Below are 24,156 nucleotides of genomic sequence, written 5' to 3' on the forward strand. Positions count from 1 at the left end.
ATTTGATTTGATCTCATAATGGAGGTTTGGTTGAATGCATCCCAACGTATTACAATATGATATGTCAGTGCTTTAGCCTTTTGAATTGAATTTTATCAATAACACAATCCATTTATCAGATAAGGCTTCTCTTGGATGGTGGAGTCCCGAAAAAATCTCTCAGATTGAATGATTCAATCTTTTGATTATACAAAGGTTATGGAAAGCATCCATTTTCAAAGCAAAAGAGCCGAATTTCGAAGTGTTAAGATAATCCAACTAAAAGATTTTTATTGTTTTCTATCCATGATACAAAGCAAGACTCATTGTATTAATGCTTTCGTTGCACCCTTTTTTCTTTTTTCCTTTCCTTTATCAAGAAACATCACAAAGGAAGTTGGACGTGTAAGCATGACTTTCACCATATCAATGTACAATGCTTCAAAGCTTCAGGTGAGTTGGTCTTTTAACTATAAAGGAGAATTCTACATGCTTCTTTCTTCATTTTTTTTCTTTCACCAGATAATCAGTCAAGCTTAATTTTTTGTTCATGACACATCTACACTAGATACCATAAGTTGTGCCTATGCCATATGTGCAATATCTAAGTAATTTATAAGTAATTTTTTCTTCATTCAAAGAGGCGCATCTTGTCTGATTGTAAAGGAATTGAGGATGTTAAGAAGTATCTTCAAATGCCACTTCCTAGCTAAAGATTTAGGCCATCATCAATATTTCCTTAGTTCAGAAGTTGTTAGAGATAATAATACCTTGTTCCAGTTTTGTCAAATTCTTATGTTGTTTTTAATCTGCTAGAGATAATAATACCTTATCAGTAGCAGCCCCTTATGTTGTTTTTAATCTGCTAGAGATAATAATACCTTGTTCCAATTTTGTCAAATTCTTTATTATATGATGATTGCTGCATAACATATGTTTATGTTGTGGAGGTAGTATGAATACTGGTAAGTATATTTGGTTATTTTTATTGTATTTTGTTTCTGAGAATGAAGCAAGAAATTAGTTGTGGAGGTAGTATGAATACTGGTGAGATGATTGCTGCATTACATATGTCCTTATAATACCTTTTATTATTATGACTTGTTAGTTTATAATTATGACTTATAATTGTGATTTGTAAGTTAGATAATTAGTTACCCGTTTGAGAATTTTTATGTGGCCATACATGGATATGGTGTGTTTTTAGTGGCATAGAAATTGCTTAAATTTTTTCATTTTGGACTGTTCAAAGTTAGATGGATAGTATGCTTTCATATAATTCATTTAAATGTTCATGCCTGATCCGCAGTCCATCTACTCGTTTCTCTCTGAATATGTTTCTTTCGTTCTGTATCTAATGTCAAATATCTTTACATTGTTTTAGATATTTAGTATCGGAATGTAACCTAAGATCAACTTATCTAGAGAGGCATGGGGAGATGTTGCTGAATTTTCGGCGTGAATGTTTAAATAGGAATATAAAAGTATTACAATCTATCCAACCTTGGATGGGTAAATAATTTAGGATTTAATTAAGCGGGAGTCCCAGAAAGGTGGGAACTGCTGTTATGACCATTATGAATAGCTGTCTATTTCCTTTGATAACAATATGGGTGGCCTAGCCATTTGGACAGGCCCGTGTTTATGTATTAGCTCGAAATTGATAGAGCATACCCGGATGTGCATCGAAGCTATCCGGATGTTGATCGAGGGTCCCTGGAAGGTGGGAACCGCTGTTATGACCATGATGAGTAATTGTCCATTTCCTATGGACAGTAATATGGGTGGCCTGACCATTTGGACAAGCTCGTGTTTATTTATTAGCTCAAAATTGATGGAGCAAACCCAGATGTGCGTCGGAGCTATCCGGATGTTGAGCGGGGGTCCATGTAAGGTGGAAACTACTGTTATGATCATGATGAAGCTGTTTAATTCCTATTAATAGCAATATGGGTGGCCTGACAATTTGGACAAACCTGTGTTTATGTATTAGCTCGAAATTGATGAAGCAGGCCCATGTTTATAAAAAATTTTAGGGCTTTATCCCAAAAATGAGGTAAATCTAAGTCGCAAGTGGACCACACCATGGGAAAAAGTAGTGATTGAATTTCCACCATTAAAAAAAATCTTAGGCCACGTTTTAATGGTTATTTGACATCTAGTCTGCTGATTATGTCATACAGACTTGGATGAAGGGAAAAAATATATTTCGGCTTGATCCAAAACCTTCATGGCCTCAAGAGGTTTTTAATGATGGGTGTTCAATCAACACTTCATCACGTTTTGATATTTCAATTTTCATGCAATGTTCGGTGTCCGAACCGTGCTATGCCCAGTCTGACCCTAGACCCTAAACCTAAACCCGAACCTAAACCTAAACCTCTAACCTATAACTTAAACCCTAAACCTAAACATATACATATAACCTAAACTTAAACCTAAACCTAAATATATAACCTAAACCTATAACCTGTAACTTAAACATATAACCTAAACCTATAACCTATAACATAAACCCTTTAACCAATAACCTATAACCTAAACCTAAACCTAATCTTGAAAACCTAAACCTAAACTCGAACCCATACCCGAATTCCTAAAACTATAACTTAAACCTAAACCCGAACCTAAACCTAAACCTAAACCTAAACCTATAACGTATAACCTATAACTTAAACCTAAACCTAAACCTAAACCCAAACCCGAACCCGAATTCCTAAACCTATAACCTAAACGTAAACTCGAACCTAAACCTAAACCTAAACCTAAACGTAAACCCGAACCTAAACCTAAACCCAAACCTAAACCTATAATCTAAAACCTATAACCTTTCATCTATAACCTAAACCTAAACCTACACCTAAACCTAAACCTATAACCTATAACTTAAACCTAAACCTAAACCCGAACCCGAACCCGAATTCTTAAACCTATAACCTAAACATAGACCCGAACCTAAACCTAAACCTATAACCTATAACCTTTAATCTATAACCTAAACCTGAATATACCCTAAACCCGAACCCGAATTCTTAAACCAATAACTTAAACCTAAACCCGAACCTAAAACTAAACCTATAGCCTAAACCTAAACCTAAACCTAAACCTAACCTAAAACCTATAACCTAAACCTAAAACCTATAACCTAAATCTAAACCTAATCTTGAAAACCTAAACCTATAACCTAAACCCGAACTTAAACCTAAACCTAAACCTATAACCTATAACTTTTAATCTATCACCTAAACCTATAACCTATAACTTGAACCCGAACCTGAACCCGAACCCGAATTCTTTAACCTATAACATAAACCTAAACCCGAACAGAAACCTAAACCTAAACCTATAACCTATAACCTAAACCCAAACATAAACCCGAACCCGATTTCCTAAATCTATAACCCAAACCTAAACCCAAACCTAAACCCAAACCTATAACCTAAACCTAAAACCTATAACGTAATCCTAAACCTAAACCTATAACCTATAACCTTAATCTAAACCTAATCTTGAAAGCCTAAACCTATAACCTAAACCTGAACCTAAACCTAAACCTAAATCTATAACCTATAAACTAAACCTATAACCTAAACCTAAACCTATAACCTATAACCTAAACTTAAATCCTTTAACCTATAACTTAAACTAAACGTAAACCTAAACCAACAAAGTGACAATCTCTTTAAGACTATTTTTCTTTATTTAGTTGTACCACTAGAGTCACAATATAGAGAAACAAATAATAATTATTATTATTATCATTACTTAGCAAGACATTAACTACTACTGGAAAACAAATTGTAGAGCTTCCTCTTCCCATGCAAACACAGTCCAAGGAAATGGAACTTATTCAACAATCAACCAAAATCACAGGTGAAAGCCTCACATTCAACCAAAGCTATACATATGCATTTGGATTTTCAAGGAGATGTCCTTCTACTGCCTTGAACATTCCCTCCATGTTTCCCATCATCTCCTTGGTTTCATCTTCTTTTGGCAGGTTACCTTCTACAGTCTCAAACTCTCCATGAAACTTGCATACACTTCCACCATTGACTCCATCTTTGAACTCCAGTGTAAATGTAGTTGATTTCACTTTGTTCCCGAGTAGGCCACCTTCAATCACTGAGTACTTGAACAAACGGTTATTGTCATCGATCTCATCTATGCAGTCCATCCAGTAGCTGAAGTCCTTGATGGCTACACATTAACAAGACAAACACTTCTTTTTCTTTTTTCTTTTTTTTGAAGTATAATGCTGTTATATCAAACTTATTTAAAGGCATATATATTAAGTATTAAAAAATAGAAATTATGCTAGTTACCATTAGTGAAGTTGGACTGTCTGATCGTGCCAACTCCACATCACCTTCGAGAATAACAATGCTTGAAATGATTTCAGGCATGAGCCTGAGCATGAGGTTGTGGGAGTCCTTCACCATTGCGTTCCAGAGTCTTGATGGTGAGATTGGAGACAAGATTTCCTGACCCACCGTTCCAACAACCATGATTTCAATACTATTAATGGATATAAACGTCTATGGTTGTTGTTTTTGAGTAAGTGGGTGGGCTTGAGCTTGTGAAAATGCATGGAGATTTATAGATATTGATGGTAGAAGGGGAGGTGGGAGAAATGATCAGTTCTCTTTCATAGGATTTGGCTCCATTGAATAGATTGAAAATACTCTTATATTCCAATGTTGGGCATTGTATGTAGGTTCGAGACAAATGATAACGAAAAATGCAGAAATCCCTTGCTTTGTATTCTAGTGATGAGAGGATATTGAGCTTCGATGAGTGCACACACGTGTGGAATTAGATCGTGTACATGTCACACACGTGTCAGCATGGCATATACTTGTGAGATCAATCCTTCCAAAGTAAAAGTTTTGTACCTACGAATGATTTCGTAGGTAAAAGTATGAGCAATTTATACCTACGAAAACCTTCGTCGGTAAAAGATTTGTCAACGTTTTTTACCTAAAACAAAAAAATCATCGATAAAAGTCTTACCGTTGCCCACAATGGCATTTTTCGTCGCTAAAAGCCTACACCCACAGTCTTTTACCAACGAAAAAATTCGTCCGTAAAACTTTTTGCAGACAAAAAAATATAATTTACTGACAAAAATTTTCGTTGGTAAAAGTGGAATTTCCTGTAGTGCTGGCTGGCCAACTTGGCAAGATTACACTGATGGAATGTTAATGGCTTCCAGGCAATGCACTTTACCCATTGAACGTTGGCCTAATTTGGCACAATTTACCTTGTGGATATGCATTTGGGTTTGTAGGGTCCACAGTAATTTAAAGGGAAAAAAATAAATGTGAACCATGTTTTTAGGTTTTTATGGTCCACAATGACCTTTCATTATTGATTATATGTATGGTGTACCATCAATAGGGGTTGGTTTTTTCCAACACCCAAAATTTTCATGATATGCCTATTTATGATGCTGCCTCAAGGGGGGAATCCGTACCCAGTAGGTCTTGCTAGGTCTCGGTCCGCTTAAGCTTAGGTCTTGATTTTGAGGACACGGACCCAGATCCCATTTGGTTTAGGTATGTCCGAGTAGAGTGGGTCGCGGACAATTTCATGGCCAAGATTGATCAAAAAAGGCCCGGTCGACGATAGAAGTGATCCGGACCGTTAGACCTTAAATCAGGCGTATCTCGCAAACCGGAATAAGTTATTAGGCGTAAAATATATGATTTCGGGGTAGAACGAGCTACATTAGCCACCCAACCCCTCTATGCCAAGTTGCGCAAGCTGGATTTACAAAATACCACCAAATTGATGGTCATTTCCCTATTTTAATTCCATTTTTACTATAAATAGTAAGTTTTACTTTGATTATAACTCTTCATCCGTTGGGCTATAGGAGTTACGCCCAATACGAGAAGTGCTTAAAATAATTAGGAGAACAACTTGGTGAAGCTAAATAAGACACTATTTTTGACTGAAAACCTTGTGCACTAGTAGATGTCACGAACGTCTATAAATAGTAAGTTTACTATTTATAGTACGTTGCGAATTCTAGGAGTTTTAGTTATAGTTTCATTCTGATTTCTCTCCCAGTGCTTAGTATCCCTATTTAAAGGGTTGTTAACTCATTTATTTCATTCATCAATCAATTACGAATTTTATAAAATTTATTTCTATTTTGTTTGCTTTCTTTCTTGTGAATTCAAGAAGTCTCTGTGAGGAGTCCAGAGAAGTTCCGTGAATTTGGAACAATTATTCCCCCTGAGGAAGACAGTGCTCGACCTCACGTCCCCTTGCGTCACAAAAGACGATAGGCCCGCCTACCGTGAGAATCCTGACCTGAACTTGAACCACAAACCTATTACCTTGGTTTCATGCTCTTAAAATTCATCACGCCCAAGACTCTCGACCTGACCCAAGCCATTTAATCCTAATTGGGTCAGGGTCGACTGACCTAATCCGAAACCAACATGACCAAACATGGGCTTAAGACTGGAATATGGGGCCAAATGTGTGCCTAACCCAATCAAATTATTGAGTACATGTACATGCAAATATTCATTCATCATGTGGATGGATCTACACTAGTTCCTTATTACTTTGTTTCAGTTTTTTGTGTCAGGTTCTATCTGAATGGGGGTGGTCAAGTTGGACGCGATTGGGAACTACCCCGCACAGCCCTAGGTCTGAATGGGCAGGTCTGTGGGCGGGCCCACTGTGATGTATCTGTCATCCAAACCGTCAATCCCTTTTCTCATATTATTTTAAGGCATGAACACAAAAATGAAGCATATCCAACACTCAAGTGGACCACACCAAATAATAAGCTTGGTTGCATTAAAATGCACAAAGCATTAAATGCAAGAGTTATCTGTGGTGTGTTCCATTTGATCGTTGGATCTGCCTCATTTTTCTTTTGATGCCTTAAAATAATCTGAGAAAAGGGATAGATGGTTTGGATGTACAGATACATCACGGTGGGCCCGCACACAGAACTACCCGTTCGGAGCTAGGGACAGGTGGGGGTAGTATGCAATCCGCGTACGGTCAGGTTAGATAGGGTTCAACCTGTGTCCGACACATTTGCTAAAGTGGGTCGTCTGACCCACTACACGTTTAGCTTGGCCCACACCCACCTCAAAAGCCGGTTGGGTCAGGGTCCTTGCTCTTGCTCCAGTGCTAGACTACCAGGAGTTTCAACACCTGGTCAAGGGTTCGAGTACCCATAGGTGGTGAAATCCCACTACAGAGTGAGTGTGTGCGTGTGTTTAAAATAAAAATAATAATAAAAAAAAATTTAAAAAAAAAAAAAAAAGAAAAAAAAAGAAAAAAAAGGTTATCTAGGGGCCAAATCGACCCATTGCCACCTCAAAACCTTCTGTCCCATTTCACAGAACCTCCGTTCAAAAGATGCAGAATCACATACTTGAGCCGAATCAAAGATGCAAGCTCAAGAGGCTGCAATTCAAATATGTGTGTGTGTGTGTGTTTTCTGACACGTTGATTGCTGGTGGAGCTTGTATTTTCGGATAGGAAGGAGTTTTGATCAGATATAAGGTTTTGGATGAATCCATGGTCATTTGGATTTGGATACTATGGTGGTTTTTGCTTTCATTTGGATGAATTTATAACTTTGGTTGAACTCCAATGTTTTTGGTTACAGTTATGGTTTTGATCAATTTGTAAGAACATTGCTCATGCATTTTCTGAAGCCTTATATTATATCTTTTCAAGTAAAAACTGGATAAAGTCAATGGTCGTCGCAGCTTCCCTTTTCCCATTTATGTGCTTTGGAATTGGGTTCATACTAAACACAATTCTCATTGTGAAGCTCAAGGTTTGTGTTTCTCTATTCCCTTTGGAATGTTTAAAGTTTTTTTGTTTCTTTTTTACATGCAATTGTTCATTGTGGTTGTATTATGGAGATCCTTATCAGTATCCTGTAGCATATTCTGGAAGTGGGATGATTTTCTTTTTCTCTCTAGTGTCATGTTCCATGGAGCAGGCCACGTCAAAAACCAGTTTTGGTATACGTGAATTGGATTTTCATATTAGTTGAGAACGCAACACATGTCGAAGGATGTAGTGAGGAGACTGTCCAGGAAGCAAAAAAAAAAAAAAAAGACTAGAATACGGGGCAGCGTCTTCAACTCTCATCTCTTCCCATCTACTTTGTGGTCCACTTGATTGACTATTCTTCTACAGGTTTTTCCCTATATCCCTGTAGTTTAAAGATTCGAACAATTAAAATTAGGATTTCGAATTTTAATTATATATAGATAGGAAATCCATCACTCATTAATAAAAAATTAATTTCTTAAAGTTCTTATATATGTGTTCATCTTTTGAAAATTCTTATAGAATCATATTAAGAAAAAATACCACTTTGTTCGAGAAAAGGTAGTAGATGGCAAGAACATCTTGAATCATGTTTCCACTCATAAGATGTTCGCTGACGTTTTACTAAACCATCAGTGCATTACTTTGATATAGGGATATATTTTCTTACATTTACATAATATTCATATTAAACAATAAGTAGGTTTATATAGGTACTGAACCTGACTTTATTTCTAAACACGTCGCGGATATTAGATCTGAACCCAACCTAAAACCTTTGGTCCAAAAATGTATCTAGATCAGTTTAAATCATGCGGATTTACTTGGCTACCCGCATATCTGACTACTTGTTGATAGCCTAAGTTTAAGAAACATACCTCCAAATGTTTTGAGTGCATCAAGAAGCAACATGTAGTAACAATGGAAACTTACAATGTTACATAATGGAAACATATATGGAGAAGGTATCCTTCCGAACATTTTAAAAAAATAAATAAAAATAAATAAAAATAAATAAATAATCCACTAGCTGAGGGTGAGCCATGGTATTCCTTCGGAACCGGCCTATTAGAGCATGATGTCGACCCCTAAGATGGGCCCACTCACCGGGGTTCAAGAGCAGAAATAGTTACATCATTGTTAGAACCGGCTCTAGCACTTGCATTAAAATTTATTTGATTCAACAACAACCCTCCAAAGTAAATTTCCGGCTGTTTAGGTTGCTGAATTGTTGTAGATTTGCTTCCAAGCATGACAATGACAGAAGACATGGTGGGCCTATCTGCCGCATCTTGTTGAACACACAACAACCCGATGTGGATCCATCTGGACACTTTATTGGTGGGACAATCTGCTAATAAAGGATCAATCAACTCTGTCGCTCTTCCGTTGCGCCACAAATCCCATGCCTACAATGCCAAACTTCATGTAAGAAAATGATATTAAGAAGGTCGATTTAATTTGATTTTTAGGGAGAATCCTACATAAGTTACGAGGCTCTGAGCATCTTCAGCTAGATGTGGACTGATGTTTTTTTTTCCGCTTACGATCTCTAACAGTAGAACTCCAAAGCTATAAACATCAGATTTCACAGAGAATAACCCTTCCCTTACATACTCTGGCGCCATATAACCACTGTTGGTGATGACCAAATTCAAGCACGGATTAGAAGTATTATAACTAGCAAAGGAAAAATGGACCTCAGACCCATTCACACGTTACAACATGACAAAAAGGTTCTTCCCACTCATCGGGTGAATCCCACAGTTTCAATACCCTGGTTAGGAAATCAGACTAGTATAATCAGCTGGTGTGTTACCCATTTATATTGAATCAAAGAGTACGATCAACTGATGAGTGTCTTCAATTTTAAAACCATGTATCACTTTGTAATGTGAGAAATGAGTCTTGATATGTGAGCTCATGGGGCATTAAGTGTAGTAGGAGAGGTAGAATATTGCATGACAACGTACAGTGTTCCAACAACTCTATTGGTATTGACCTGACTTTGATCTCCACCCAAAAATCGAGCCATGCCAAAGTCGGAAATCTTTGCTTTCATCTCATGGTCCAACAACACATTACTGGCTTTTAGATCCCTATGAATGATTCTGAGTCTCGAGTCTTCGTGAAGATAAACAAGGCCCTTTACAATTCCACCTATGATATTATCGAGTCCTTCCCAGCCTAATTGACGACGCTTGATTGGATCTGAAAATAACATGCAAATTGATTTAGATCACGTTTAGGTTGTGTTTTTTAGAATGAATGTTTAATCAAATTTGATCTGAAAATAACGTGCAAATTGAGTTATATATATCACGTCTAGGTTGTGTTTTTTAGAATGCATGTTTAATCAAGCATTTGAACTTCTGTATTTTACGATGCAAATTGAATTAAGGATGTGATTGGATATGTGAAATCCACTAGGATAGATGGCACTGTCCTTTTTTTATTATTATTATTATTATTTAGATGGCACTGTTTGGATAGACAAGAAATTATATATCCCTTGACATAGCCATTACACTTATTTATAGTGACAACTCCATTGCAAAAGAAACAAAGTGATTGTTGTGTAAAAAAACCGAGATTTCCACTCGTATCCAAAGAACACACTTAAGTTTTCTACATTAAAGTTTCTAGCATAACACAACCCTCCTCTCCTAGGCTTGGGACCGGTCGTATTATATCTAGTCATATCATTTCTCCCCTCTGGGATCATACCTTAGAGGGGATCCCCATTGAGAGTGACATTTACTTGTCTAATACATGGGTCGATTTATGTTATTCATAGAAATCATTGTCAGATGTTTTTGGTGATTTTGGCTGATGTATTCCCCCATTATATCTACCCTGAGCCATCTACAATGATCGGAACCAATTAGTAGTTAATACCTCAATTAGAAACAAAAAGAAATTACATCATGCAATCCTTAGCACACAAAAGGAGGTTAAGGAAATTGCTTGAAGTCCATTTACTTAAAGATTAATGACTTTTAAGTCAGTACAGCATTTTGCCGCATCCACTGTGGGTCCCGCTGGATGGTTGGTTCTATTCACAATCCAACGGCAAAGATTGCAAGACATGCAACTATTTTGATGATCTTGGCAAACTGACAATACACACACACACACACACACACACACACAAATTTGGCCCCATTCCACTGATCTCTGGCTTTGTTTAGCTTTGTTTATGGTGGGAACATATTGTGCATGTGTGTGTGTGCGCGCATATGCATATGTAGTGAAATTCATTAAATGAAGAAGAGAGAAAGGGTCCAAACCAAAGATGAAGACATCAAGGCTGGTGTTAGGCATGTATTCATAGATAAGCAATTTCTCTCCACTTTCAACACACCAATACAAGAGGCTCACAAGGTTTCTATGTTGAAGTTTAGCAATCAATGTGACTTCATTCCTGAATTCCTCGAGACCTTGCCCTGAACTCCTTGAAAGCCTTTTAACTGCTATTTCCTTTCCATCAGATAGCATTCCCTGAAATGATTGTTGATGCAATGGTTAGTTTTTTTTTTTGTTTTTTTAAGAAGCATTTTCCATTGAAACGAGAGAGAATTTAAAGTAATTCGAGCGGCCATGGACAACAAAAAGATCCACAAGGCACCTATCATATCCATGTACAAGACCCACCCACGAAGATCTGCTTAAACGGATTCCCTAATAGCACCTAGACCTACCTTATCTAACAAGAATAATCCCCTAATATTAATGGAAAGATCCTTCACCTAGTTGAAGAGGCTCCTGGACTGATTTTTGGAACCCAATCTGCAATGGTTGGTTAATCAGAAACCAATGAGTCCTAGTTTGTTTGAACATTATTCACCTACTCCAAAAGTAATCTTGCATTTGGATGACCAAACAACTTGAGCTGCAAATTTTCAATTGCATTAAGATGACATAACAAAATTAATAAGGTTTTTTAGTATTCATAATGAGCGAGTAGCCCTTAGATTATTGCAAATACATTTAGGGCTTACTTGGATTAAGGGAGAACAAAAGGAATGAAAACTAAACTCATTTTCTATTTATAAGATGTTTAACTATACTCGGATGGCAAAACTGCAATGGATTCCACCTACCAATTGTTCCACTTTTTTAAATTTAATTTTTGTAACCCAAGATATGAGGTGAAGATTGTTTCATAAAAAATGAGATTTCCACTTACTATCCAAACAAGGTCTCTCAAATTGGAATCTATGATTCAACAGTGCCTTGGAATCCTTGTGAATCCATCATTAGATAAAATTACTTTTCACTTCCTTTCTTTTGTCTTCCCCTAATCCAAATAGCATTGCAAGTGCTCAGGAAATTAAAACTTTGCTTATTTCTATTTTTCTAGACTAGTCATGTATAATGATTTTAATTATGCATACAAAAACACCTTTAGAGAAGTATTATTACCTTATATACAGGTCCAAATCCTCCTTCTCCAAGTTTATTTTCATCAGAGAAGTCATTCGTAGCAGCTTGTATTGAAGCCAAGTCAATGATCCGTACTTCTGGAGTTTGATCACCTTGCATACTCTCATTGACAGATTCGAAACCATTCTGAGTCAGTGGTGCATGATTTTCTTCTTCTCTATCTGATGTAAAAATATGAAATTGTTACTTAATCCTTACTAGATGATGATTCCATTAGATGGCGATAGTGCTCCCTTTTTCTTTTTTTCTTTTTTTACTCAACACAACTCATATATATTCCATATATAATGAAGAGTACATTTTTTTTTAATACAACTCGGGTTCCCCAGGATGAAAAGGACCTTGAGGGAACCTACCATGAGACTGAAAACAACTATGAAAAACAAAAGGGAGGCAGCGAGAAGCCGACAGGCCGTTGAATATATGATCAAATGATCCAGACCATTTATATGACTCTTAATTTTATTGGTGCTTTGAATTGGACATTCAAGATATGATGATAGTCAAAGGTCTATGTACAATAGGAAATTGGTGCCTTGTATTTACCATCATATGTTTCTATACAGTTATTGGTGCCCTGTGATCCAGCCCTTTTGTTGGGTGTCTTTTGTAAAGCTTGAGCGTAGAGGATAGGTGGGTCCTGCCCCTTTTTGTTGGGTCCCACCTGATCAATGATATTTGTGGCATGAACCCACTTTCTTTAAAAATAAAATAAAAATAAAATAAAATTTTATTTTTTTAAAAAAAAAAAGGGCTTTAGGAGGATTTTAATGGTGGACATTCAAAACAAAAAAAAAAAAAAAAAAAGTTTCTATACAGTTATACATTCATTGCAGGGCACAACAGCGGCATTGTTCATTCGTATTTCAGTTGGATTGGCCTTATTATTGACAGACCAAGTTGAAAGGATGGCAAGCACAATCAAGAGAAAATACGATCCTTCAAGTACATTCCAACTATTATTGCTTAAGGTCGTTAGCTGGTAAAGCTTGGGTTGGCCAAGTACAGCCTGAGGCCTGCCGACTAACATTCGGGCCCAATATTTAAAAATTCATTTATTATAGGCTGAAGAATGAATCAGGTCAAGTACAGCCTAATGCATGTTCATTAAATTTTAGGCCTAAAATTTAAAATAGGCTGAAGATTGGCCTAAGATTGGCTTAGAAAGATGTTAAACCCAGGCCCAACCCCTGGTAACATTGCTGAAAAAGGCTATGGCCCAACTTAGCCTGTCGATAGTCCTAGGCAATGGCTTCAAGTTTATTTAGTTTCTTTACCTTTGAGTCCTCCATTTCTTCGTTGTAAGTAGCAGTAGATGCAAGAACCAAAGAGAGCGGCCAATCCCAAAACCGATACAACAACGATGATGATTATAATCCTTGATTGGTTCCCTGTAGTAAAAGATAATGATTAGTCATTTCTAATGCAAAACACATTGTTAGAGATGCATTTATTTATTCAGTGAATGGTGGGAGCATGGGTATCAGACCATGTTCTACTAGATTCTTATTCACACATGTAGAAATTTATTAATTGGATTATACTGAATTTTTCAATATTTGAGGTTACTGCTCCATGATGATGTATGCACATGTTATTTGAGTTGGCCTTCACAATGAGGTGTGGCCATGATTTGTTGATTAAAGGCTTGGTTCGCTTCTTGCATACCATAGACCATTATGTAAATATACATCGAAGGAGTGATGCATATTAGGATGTGTGTACATACAAATGTACCTCTACTTTGATTTATGAGATGATTAGGATGAGATCACAAATAAATTGGGATGATCAGTTCTATACCCAGTTGGATCTCACATGCAAATTCCAATGATCAATTCCGTACCCAGTTGGATCGTGTAAGCCTATCTATAGTGGTGTGGATGGATCATTGTTAGATCAGACGGATCCCATACGAGAATCACTCATACAACAAATTCTCAGTCATTCATATTATGAAAATTACACCACATGTGTTGTGAGACCAATTACCTACGAGCGGTAGATCAATTCCAGCCTAGTCACTCTTCGATTATGCTAGCCTTGTAGGTGAGTCGTACACTTATTACTTACACTATGAGGTAAGGTCACAACGACGTGGCACTACTTTTCAATGCCATGAGTCTAAATTTGGTTAGGTCAGAAGCATGTCGAGAAAGTGACCGAATCAAGATCAGGACACATAGAAGGCATAGAGGAAGATCATGGATAATTGTACAATGGTGATGATGACAAGAAACCTATTTAAGTTGCCAGATCGAACAATCAGGTTTCATTATGAATTTTTAAAAAATATATTATATATTGTTATTAATATTTTAACAGGTTTTGATTAGTCAAATTCATCAAAATAAAATATATTTGATGTCAAAAGTGGATAAGTGTGCATCATGATTGAAATATTAAGTTTTGTGCGTATGCATGCATTGAATTAAACGTGTTTTCTTTAACTCTTCTGCTTATGTTGCTCTTCATTCTATGTCTAATCAATTGTTGTCCATCAGTTTAGCTCTTTCCCACTTGCAGACCCCCTATTTGCTTTCGATTGTCTATGCAAAGTGCTCGAGGTTGCTAAGGCGCTCTCTCTGGGATGACCTTTTCTCCATCAGCAGATCCAACAGCGGGCCGTGGGCAGTCGCTGGAGACTTCAATGCAGTTAGCAGCTCCTCGGAAAGGCTTGGCAGAGTATCTATTTCCAGAGCAGGAGATGATGAGTTTGCGGCTGTTATAAATAGTGCTAGCCTTCTGGATGCTGGGTTCTCTGGAAATAGGTTCACCTGGAGCAATAACCAAGCTGAGAATTCCCGCATTTGGGCTAGGCTGGATAGGTCCCTGTGCAATGATGAGTGGTTAAGGTGCTTTCCCAGATTCAATGTTTTGCACCTCCCCAGGAATAATTCAGATCATGCCCCAGTCTTGCTGAATTTTCCTGGCCTAACTAATAACGTCGTCAGGCCCTTCAGATTCCAGCGAATGTGGTTTCTTCACGACGGATTCCTGCAAATAGTTAAGGATGTGTGGTCCAGGGAATATGATGGCTCGCCAATGCTTGCGCTGTTGCTGAAACTGAGGAAGCCCAAGCTAGCAGTGAAATTTTGGAACAAGGCTGTCTTTGGTGATGTCTCCGCAAGACACAAATTGGTGGAGAGTGCAGTGGAGCAAGCTGAACTGAGATTGCAAACCTCTCCTGATTCAGTCCCTCCTCCGATCCGTTGGCCACCAAGAGCTACCTGGCGCAATGTGAGTTGGCGGAAGAGATCTTTTGGAAGCAAAAGGCTAGGATAAACTGGCTGACCGAGGGCGATAAGAATACAAATTTCTTCCATCTGGCTACAATAGATCGTGTCCGTCGAGCCGATATTCGCGATATCAAAGCCCATTCTGGTGTCCTTCTAACAGATCCAGAAGATATCAAGGTAGAAGCAGTTCGCTTCTTCACCCATTTACTCCAAGCCGAACATATACTGCCTCCGTGTTGGTGGATGATCTCATTCCGATGCTACTTTCAGATGAAGATAATGTGGAGCGCTTGCACCCCCCGTCCCTTGATGAAGTGAAAAGGGCGGTTCACTCGATCCCGCCGGATGGCGCTCTAGGTCCTGATGGCTTCAGTGGAGCCTTCTACTCAGATTGCTGGGATATTGTAGGCCTGAACTTGCACAAAGTGGCAGTGTATCTGTTCAACGGGGGAGACTCGCCCAGAGCCTTAACGTCTTCTTTGATCTGTCTCATCCCGAAGTCGGCGGCGCCAAAATCCTTTGATCAGTTCAGACCTATCAGCCTGTGTAACTGCAGCTATAAGATCTTTTCCAAACTGATAGCAGATAGATTAGCAACAGTGCTTCCCAAGCTCATCTCTCCCGAACAAGGTGCTTTCATTCAAGGGAGAGAAATTGCAGAAAATGTTTCCCTCGCCAAGGAGATCTTCCGGGACATCAATAGGAAAGTCCGTGGGGGAAACATAGCCATTAAGCTTGACATGGAAAAAGCCTACGACAGAATCAATTGGACTTTCCTGAAGCTAGTCCTCCGACAGTTTGGTTTCAGCTCGTCTTGGGTGGATTTGGTTGAAAGGTGTTGGAGTAATTGCTAGTTTTCCGTGTTAGTTCATGGGGAGGCACAAGGTTTTTTCAAATCCTCTCGTGGGTTAAGATAGGGAGATCCTATCTCTCCCAGCTTATTCATCCTCGCTGCAGATGTTTTCAGCAGGGGCATTCGGTCGCTGTTCAACAGGGGTCTCTATCAACCCTTTTTGACCAAAACGCGTTGTCCTATTGTCTCCCACCTGCTATACACAGATGACACGCTGATTTTTGCAAATGGTAGCTCCTCCACTCTCTCAACCATTAATAGTTTCCTTACAGAATATCAGTTAGTGTCAGGTCGGAAGATCAACCGGCCCAAAAGCTCATTTTTCTGCTCCTCCAAGCTGGCTCTCGGCAGAGTCCGTGCCATTGAGCAGAAGCTTCAAATGCAGAAAGCTGGCCCAGGAGCTATTTACCTGGGCGTCCCTATAATCATAGGTCGGACCTCTAAGGTAATGTTTAAACCTTTAATTGACAAGTTGGCTGCTCGTGTAACAGGTTGGAATGCTCGTATTCTTTCTCAGGCGGGTCGGGTCACCATAATCAAGCATGTTCTAGGAAGCATCCCGGTTCACACGATGGCGGCCATGATTATTCCCTCTCAGTCCTTAGCCGATATGGAGAGATGCTTTGCCAACTTTTTCTGGGGCTGGACTGATGGTAAAAGGAAAATGCATTAGACCAAGTGGAAGAGGACTGTGGTCCCCATGGAGGAAGGCAGTTTATGAATTAGGAGGCTGGACGACATGATGGCTGCGTTGAGGAGCAAGATGGCTTAGAACATTTACTTTAGCAGGGTTGATAACCTCTGGGCATCCTTCATGCATGTCAAATATGGCGAAATTCTCTCCAGAACAGCCCAGCTGGATGACAGTTTGCGGCTGGCTAAGGCTTCCCCTATTTTTAAGAAAATCCACTCCCTTCTCCCGTTTCTTTCTTCCAAGGTTCGCTGGCTAGTGGGTACAGGGGATTGCAAGTTTTGGTCTGATGATTGGTCAGGTCTCGGCCCTCTCCAAACTTCTACAAGCATGGTGATTCCACAAGCCTTGTCAAAGATTCGGGTTAAAGATGTCATCGGGTGCCAGGGCCCCCTCCCCCCCTCTTCGGTCTTCAACCTTCTCCCTCACGACGTCATCCAACACATATTCCGGGGAGGTTTCTGCACCACTGAGGCTGAAGATCAATGCATATGGCCCATACTCCGTTAAGCGATTTTTCTGTCAAATCTACGTGGGCTGCAGTCAAGAACAGAGCTGAAAGGCGGCTTTGGTCCCGATGGGTTTGGCACCAACAGGTTCCTCCGAAGATTTCAATTTTCCTCTGGTGGCTTATCTCAGGTGCTCTCCCGATGGATGAAAGAGTGCAGCAAAAAGGAGTTCTCCTCGCCTCATCATGCGTCTGCTGCGATGGTAATCGCCCTTCCTCTGAGTCGTTGGATCATGTCTTCTCCATGGGCCACCTAGCTGAATCCGTTTGGCGCCATTTTTATGGCCTGATGGATTTTTCAGGAGCAGCCAACCAGCCCATCCTGGCCAGGTTGCACCAATGGTGGGGTGGCCTGGGCCCAGGGACCCCCAATATGTAGATCGCCAGCCTAATTCCAATTTTCCTGCTTTGGGAAATCTGGAAAGCCAGGAACCTTGCCAGATTTGAAGACAAAATGATTGCTATTGGTACGGTCATCTCTCGAACCAAAAGGTGGCTAGGTTGGGCCTTTAAGGGAAAATCTCAATCAATTCCCATGTCCTGGTCCAATAGGCTTCTCCTCAGTAGCCTAGGTATCCTTGAATCTCCCCCTCCTCCGATGCACCCCACGGTCATTAAATGGGGCAAACCAGTTACTCCCTAGGTTAAACTCAACGTTGATGGGTCGGCGCTGAATAACCCAGGGCCATCTGGTGGTGGTGGCATTTGCAGAAGGCAGGATGGCTCAATGTTATTTGCCTTCTCCAGTGGTTACGAGCAGGGAACAAATAACTCTGCAGAATTCTCGACCCTTCACGAGGGCCTTTCTTTTTGTGTTGGCATGGGTTTGTGCCAGGTTATGATTGAATCAGACTTCAAGATGGTGGTGGAGCTTGTAAATGGCATTTCCACCCAACGGTGGCTGGAAATGGCAGCATTGGATCGCCTGCATCAATAACTTATTCAGACTCGGTTCCTTTCAGTTTTCTCATATCTTTAAAGAGGAAAATGGCCCGGTTGATAGTCTGGCAAAGGATGGTTGCAGGACCCAAACATGTTGTTTTTACTCTTCCTTGAGGGAGCTTCCTCAGGAGGTTAGGGGTAGGGTAGCTTTAGATTCTTCAGGCATTGGTGCCATTAGGAGGAGAGTCCATGTATAGTCGGTTATGATAGGTTGCCCATTGTCATTTTTTGAGATTTTGGGCAACCCGAAGTACATCCTTGTAATCAGCCTTATCAATGAAAGATATTTTGCTAAAAAAAAATTAATTAAACGTGCTTGATTGAGTGTGATTAAATCGGCAGTCTAGGACTGTTGACCTATTTTTGGATTCGTATATGGATTGTGTAATATTTCTTTAAGATATTTTACTAATATATAAGAGATAAGATCGAAGTAGACCAAGGGCTATTTTATTTCTCTTGATTCATATATATCCGGTTGTGACATGTCATGACCGTTAATTACATTCGAGAGGAATAACCCTTATTTTTGAAGTAAAGCTCAGTGAGCTATAATGCAATGCATGATGCTTGTTTGCATGGTATGCAAGCTAGCCTTAGTTGTTTAACGCATTACTTTAGGCTATCAAGTGCATGGTTTTCATAGCATGTGCTACAATATGTGCTACTTGGGCTAATAGTATTGGACAATACCTGAAAGATAAGTGATCACTCTGTAAGCAATATGGACAGTATTATTATCAACTCATGTGAGTTGTCTTGTTCTCAAAACTAGCTACGGTGGTATTAATCTTTTGAGTGGGTATGCTTAAATACCCTATAAAAGTGAGTCTGATCTCAAAAGCTAAAGCATTTATCTTAAGAGTTTGTTGTCATCAGTAAATGATATGAGTAGACATATAGTGTAATATAGTATATGAATAAGGCTATCGAGTGATCACGGACTTCTAGAGGTTTATTTGCTATTAAGTCAAGCAGTCATTTTGCAGCATGGTAATCTTCCGGACATGGTGAGAGGTATGCTTTTCCTTGACAAGGTCAGGGTCGGCTCCATCAGGGAGGGGTCTTGAGCAGACAGAACCCGCAGATAAGTCTCTGTTTCCCCCTGTCTTTTTCTATTCAGCTTTGTTTTTTTCCTGTTCATATGATAGGCGTCCTCTGGCTCTTTTTCTCCTGGGGGACCCCCAAATGTAATTGGCCTCTCATGAATGATAAGCTCCTTTTGTTTTTTTTTTTTTTTTTAAGTCAAGCAATGGGCATAAATCAAATAGCTAAATAAAAGAATTGAGATGGCATCTATGGCTTAAGAGACAGGGCAAGTGATCTCATCTTTATTCAGATCTAGCCTATAGATGATGAATGAAATGAGATGCACATGAGCATAAGTACATGATATGAATGCAAAATGGCACATAATACTATCTCAACAAGTTATAGAGTGGTGGGAATATTCTAGGTAGCCGAGGATAGTGTGTAAATGAAGTCGGTTAGTGTTACATTACGAGGGCTCCTTCTGCCGAGGAATCATGTGGTGTAGCACGACTTCTCAATCAACTCTAAAGAAAGGAACCTGTATAGCATTGATGAGCTCAATGGTCGTAATGACCTGGAGAAGTGACCCAGGTGACTTAAGGACACATCTAAGGCTTCGAAAGGCCAAGCTTTGGTGTGTAAAGAGTGCTCTAGATGTTACTAGAAGGATTTAATGCACGATCTTAAATGAATGGCGCATTGGTAGTACAGATTGAGATAGATGAGCAAGTTAAGTCTGCATTTAAAGGAAATTGCATCTAAATAATCTCTATAAGTCACTTCTAGATGAGTTGACTAGTATCAGATTTAGGCACTGCTTGGTTGTTGGAAAACAGAACTAGTAGTTTTTCTTCTTTTTTTTTCAAAAGACCAAATTTTATTTCATGAAGGGAACTTTACAAGACAATAGATATTCTGGTTGCCCCATGAATATAAAAACACCTAAGACAACCTATCATAAACCCTCTCTAAGGAGACCAAGGCCAACTCAACTACTCCCTCGTGTTAGATTCTCTAATAGAACCCAACTCTACTCTATCTAAACGGAAGAGCCCTCAAATGGGGAGGGGGAGATTTGAAACCTCCCGGAAGAAGAGCCTACCCTAAAGCTCTCTCCCCAAAAGGGCCAATGCATCTACCATGGCATTACCTTCCCTTAATACGTTAACAAAATGAACCTACTCTCTCTTCTTTAGGCCTTCAATTCTAGTGGTCCAATACCGCCAATTCCAAGCCATCTAGAACAGGCGATTCAAAGACTTCACCCTGACTTGGAGTCAGATTCAACCACTACCTTGGAGAACCCTTGGTTCAAGCAATAAGAGAGGCCATCATGCACCGCTCGCACTTCTGCTCTATTATTGGAACCCACCCCATACCTTTGAGAGAATGCAAAAAGGAGGTCTCCACTTTTCCCTCTATAAATACCGCCAACTCCCGAAATCTCTAAGTTCCCTCTAGGTGACCCATCCACAATCAATTTAACCCAACCCTTCTCTGGATTACCCACTTCACTAGAGCATTACTCTTTCCTAGGAGGGCTTTTAGCCGTAACCCCCAACACCTTGAGGGTTAGCCGATTGGCCATCGTCGTGGTTTTTGGAGGTTGGAATTACCTTACTAACGCACGCCAGCCACCACTTGACTCAAGATATCAGGCCAGCAGCCAGAACCTTCTTACTGTCGAATCTAATTACATTTCTGGCCTCTAGATTTCCCATAGAATCAGGCATGGGGCTAGCCCATGCAGCACAATTATGTTGCCCCCCAAAGAAGCCGTGAGCCACCATTGACTCGTTCTTTCCGAGACCAATTGGCCAACCATGAGGACAATACCAAAATGGTACCAAAATGATGCTATACCTTAAAAGCCAGACTATCGCCAACGAACAGGTGGTTTAGCGATTTTCTGTGAGGTCGTTGGTCCAACTCATCTCCACAGCAAGCACACTTAGATGTTAACGGAACCCCTTTTACCTGGACTCTTTCATTAACCGGGATCGCCCCTTACAGCAATCTTCAAACAAAGGTAAGAGATCTTAGGTGGCATTTTAAAGTGCCACACCCAGTTAGCCCAACCCCTACAATCCCCTCATTTCTACAACCTCTCCGGCCGATTTCACCAAGAATTTACTTGAAGGTTTAAGGGGTCATATGCGAGAGTCCATTTAATTTGATATTCAGAAACCCCCTTGAAAGATATGATATCTAAAGCTGCCTGAGGAAGAAAATCAGGAACCAACGACAAGGGGAGGGGTCCCTCAAGACCTAGGAAATCCTACACTTTTAGCGACAACAACGAATCTGGAATCAACCTCTTAGCCCGTTGTTCCAGTAGGCCTAGCCCTGTCTAGTGCACATGCCAGATGTCACAGCTACCATGGCCTATAAGCCACTACACTATTTCATCCAGCAGCAGGAGCAACTTCCTAATGCTTTTCCAGGGATGAGAAGGGGTAGCAACAGATCCACTTGCCCCTATGCTTGACAAGTGGTAACCGTGTTTTGCTCGCATGAATGATGCCCACAGACTATCTCCATTCCTATATTTCACAACCCATGCCATCTTGATCCGAAAGCCTTTCATGTCCTCTTTCAGCTTTCTAATACCCAAACCTCCCTTACCTTTAAGCCTTGCAATATTATTCCAAATAAGCTAGTTCATCTTTCTTTTGCCTTCTAACCAACCCCAACATTCTTTAAATCATTTCAATAATAAGCTACTTGCATTATAGAGAATCAATGATAAATCACTTAGAAAGTAGTCTGCGCACAATGCCATATCAATCTGGCACACTTGTGATAAATGGCTGAAATCTCTTTCTTTTATAATAGAAATGAGATGGAGTCAATCTTATTAAGAAGCCCATTCAATTAATTGTTGAATGGACAAAGTGTGCTTAACATGCTCTTCGTATGGTTACATGCATGGGTCAACCGGTGACCTTTTTTTCTTTTTTCTTTTTTGGTAAAAAAGTTCATAATTTTTTTTTTTCAAAATTGATTGTATTCATAATAACAAAAGGAAAACATGTACAACAATGAAGCAACTAATTCGGGAGAGCCTGCCATGACAAGGGGCAGGCCCTCCTATCGTAAATAAGAAAACAATGAAGAAACCTAAGTTTCACGAATCGAGTCGAAGGCCACTCGATCCAGGAATAGGAGGCCTCGGATGGAGGGCGGAAGATCTCTAAACGAAAAATAATCATGGTTACCTTGCGTACCACCACCAAGCCTTGCGAGCCCATCCGTCACCGTGTTGGACTCTTTAGGCATGTGAATGAAGGGCGAACACTTGCAGCTACACTTCCTCCAACGAGGGCTATAGAAGCAGCCCTCTATTCTCTTCATTAGAGACAAGGGGAGGGATCACGTCCAAGAAGCCTTCTAGCTGGGGGTTGTCTCCGCTTGTAGGAGATTTTCATAGACTGACAAGCAGTAGACTTGATGTAGTTGTCTGATAGGACCTCTCACCCTTTCAGCTTGATCTCTAGAATTCTGGATTTTCTGGCCCTCATTGAAGCCGAAGCATGGAAGAAAGAGGTGCTTCTATCGCCTTCAAGAAGCCAGTTGTTATACGACTTCTATTTCCAGAAAATTTCCTGACACGGTTTTAACCGCACCAGTTCATCCATGGCTAGCCACACTTGCTGTTGCTTAGCAGAGTCGAAGGGGAAGTTTTAGGCGGCAGTTTCAGCCGAGAGGAGATTCTCTTCCGCCTAATGGAGGTTATGGAATATATTACCAAAGATGTTGTGGTTCCAAGCCTTTAGGATGTGTTTAACACTCTTCATGTTGGATAACAGGCACAACATGGGATTGTCATGGAGGCCAAGGTCCCAGGCCCTCTCTGTGAGTTGATGAAAGGAATCATGCTTGGTCCACATATGCTGGAATCTGAACGGCTTAGGCGACGACACTCGAGGAGGGGGTCAAGTTAGCACCAGAAGGGCATGATCCGAATTGAGCCTTGATAAATGCTTAACTTGGAAAGATTGGAACGCTTGGAACCACCCACTTTTGCAGCAGGCCCCATCCAATCTGGCCTGCACTAGGGCTTGGCCCCCCTGATTGTTACACCAAGTAAATATGTTTCTGGAGAAAAGATCCGATAAGCCTGCATTTAATAACCCTTCCGCAAATTCTGACGAGCTTCTAGCGTTGAAGGGAGATGCCCCTCTTCTTTTAGAAGATTCCAGGACAACATTAAAATCTCCACAGGCTACCCATGGCAAGGAGAAAGCCCTCCAAGTTTATGAAGCTAATCCTACAACTGCTTTCTTAAGATTTTGGAACATTTTGCATAAACTACCAAGATAAAGACCTTGTTTGAGCTGCCTTAGGGAGTTCAATCGTTGCCTCGATATGCTATGGTGCTTTGGTTACATTGATTGCTTTGAACAACTTTGTTAAAATCACCACAACTTTATTTTTTAAGTCGAAATGAAGTGGTTCAAGGCTTTTTAGGAAGGGTTTTCCTTAATTTTTCCAACAAGCTATCATTTGCTTGGATCGAATATCATTTAGCTTGTCAAGCAATGTCTTGAAATGGGCAGGAAGGCTTCGGAGCTTATGTGCAAACTATGTGATGGCTCATGATGGGTTATGCACAAGGTTGTGCTAGCACAAGATGGCCTGCACA

General features: G+C 39.9%; 3 protein-coding genes across 3 annotated transcripts; 1 reads left to right on the plus strand and 2 right to left on the minus strand.

Moving 5' to 3' along the window:
* Positions 1 to 3,877: 3,877 nt before the first annotated feature.
* LOC131220173 (pathogenesis-related protein STH-21-like) lies at positions 3,878 to 4,421 on the minus strand. Its single transcript, XM_058215138.1, has 2 exons — positions 4,349 to 4,421; positions 3,878 to 4,179 (listed from the first exon to the last, which is right to left on the minus strand). Exons 1-2 carry the CDS (start codon positions 4,419 to 4,421, stop codon positions 3,878 to 3,880), a joined length of 375 nt encoding a protein of 124 aa, XP_058071121.1.
* Positions 4,422 to 8,903: 4,482 nt separating this feature from the next.
* On the minus strand, positions 8,904 to 13,924 carry LOC131220176 (cysteine-rich receptor-like protein kinase 10). The gene is made up of 7 exons (XM_058215139.1): positions 13,915 to 13,924; positions 13,524 to 13,637; positions 12,226 to 12,407; positions 11,091 to 11,301; positions 9,774 to 10,011; positions 9,294 to 9,480; positions 8,904 to 9,209 (listed from the first exon to the last, which is right to left on the minus strand). The coding sequence occupies exons 1-7, from the start codon at positions 13,922 to 13,924 to the stop codon at positions 8,904 to 8,906; spliced, it is 1,248 nt and encodes a 415-aa protein (XP_058071122.1).
* An 800-nt stretch (positions 13,925 to 14,724) lies between these two features.
* On the plus strand, positions 14,725 to 15,531 carry LOC131220177 (uncharacterized). The gene has a single exon (XM_058215140.1). It carries the CDS (start codon positions 14,725 to 14,727, stop codon positions 15,529 to 15,531), a length of 807 nt encoding a protein of 268 aa, XP_058071123.1.
* Positions 15,532 to 24,156: the final 8,625 nt, after the last annotated feature.

This window comes from Magnolia sinica, chromosome 12, assembly GCF_029962835.1.
Source record: "Magnolia sinica isolate HGM2019 chromosome 12, MsV1, whole genome shotgun sequence".
Classification (NCBI taxonomy): domain Eukaryota; kingdom Viridiplantae; phylum Streptophyta; class Magnoliopsida; order Magnoliales; family Magnoliaceae; genus Magnolia; species Magnolia sinica.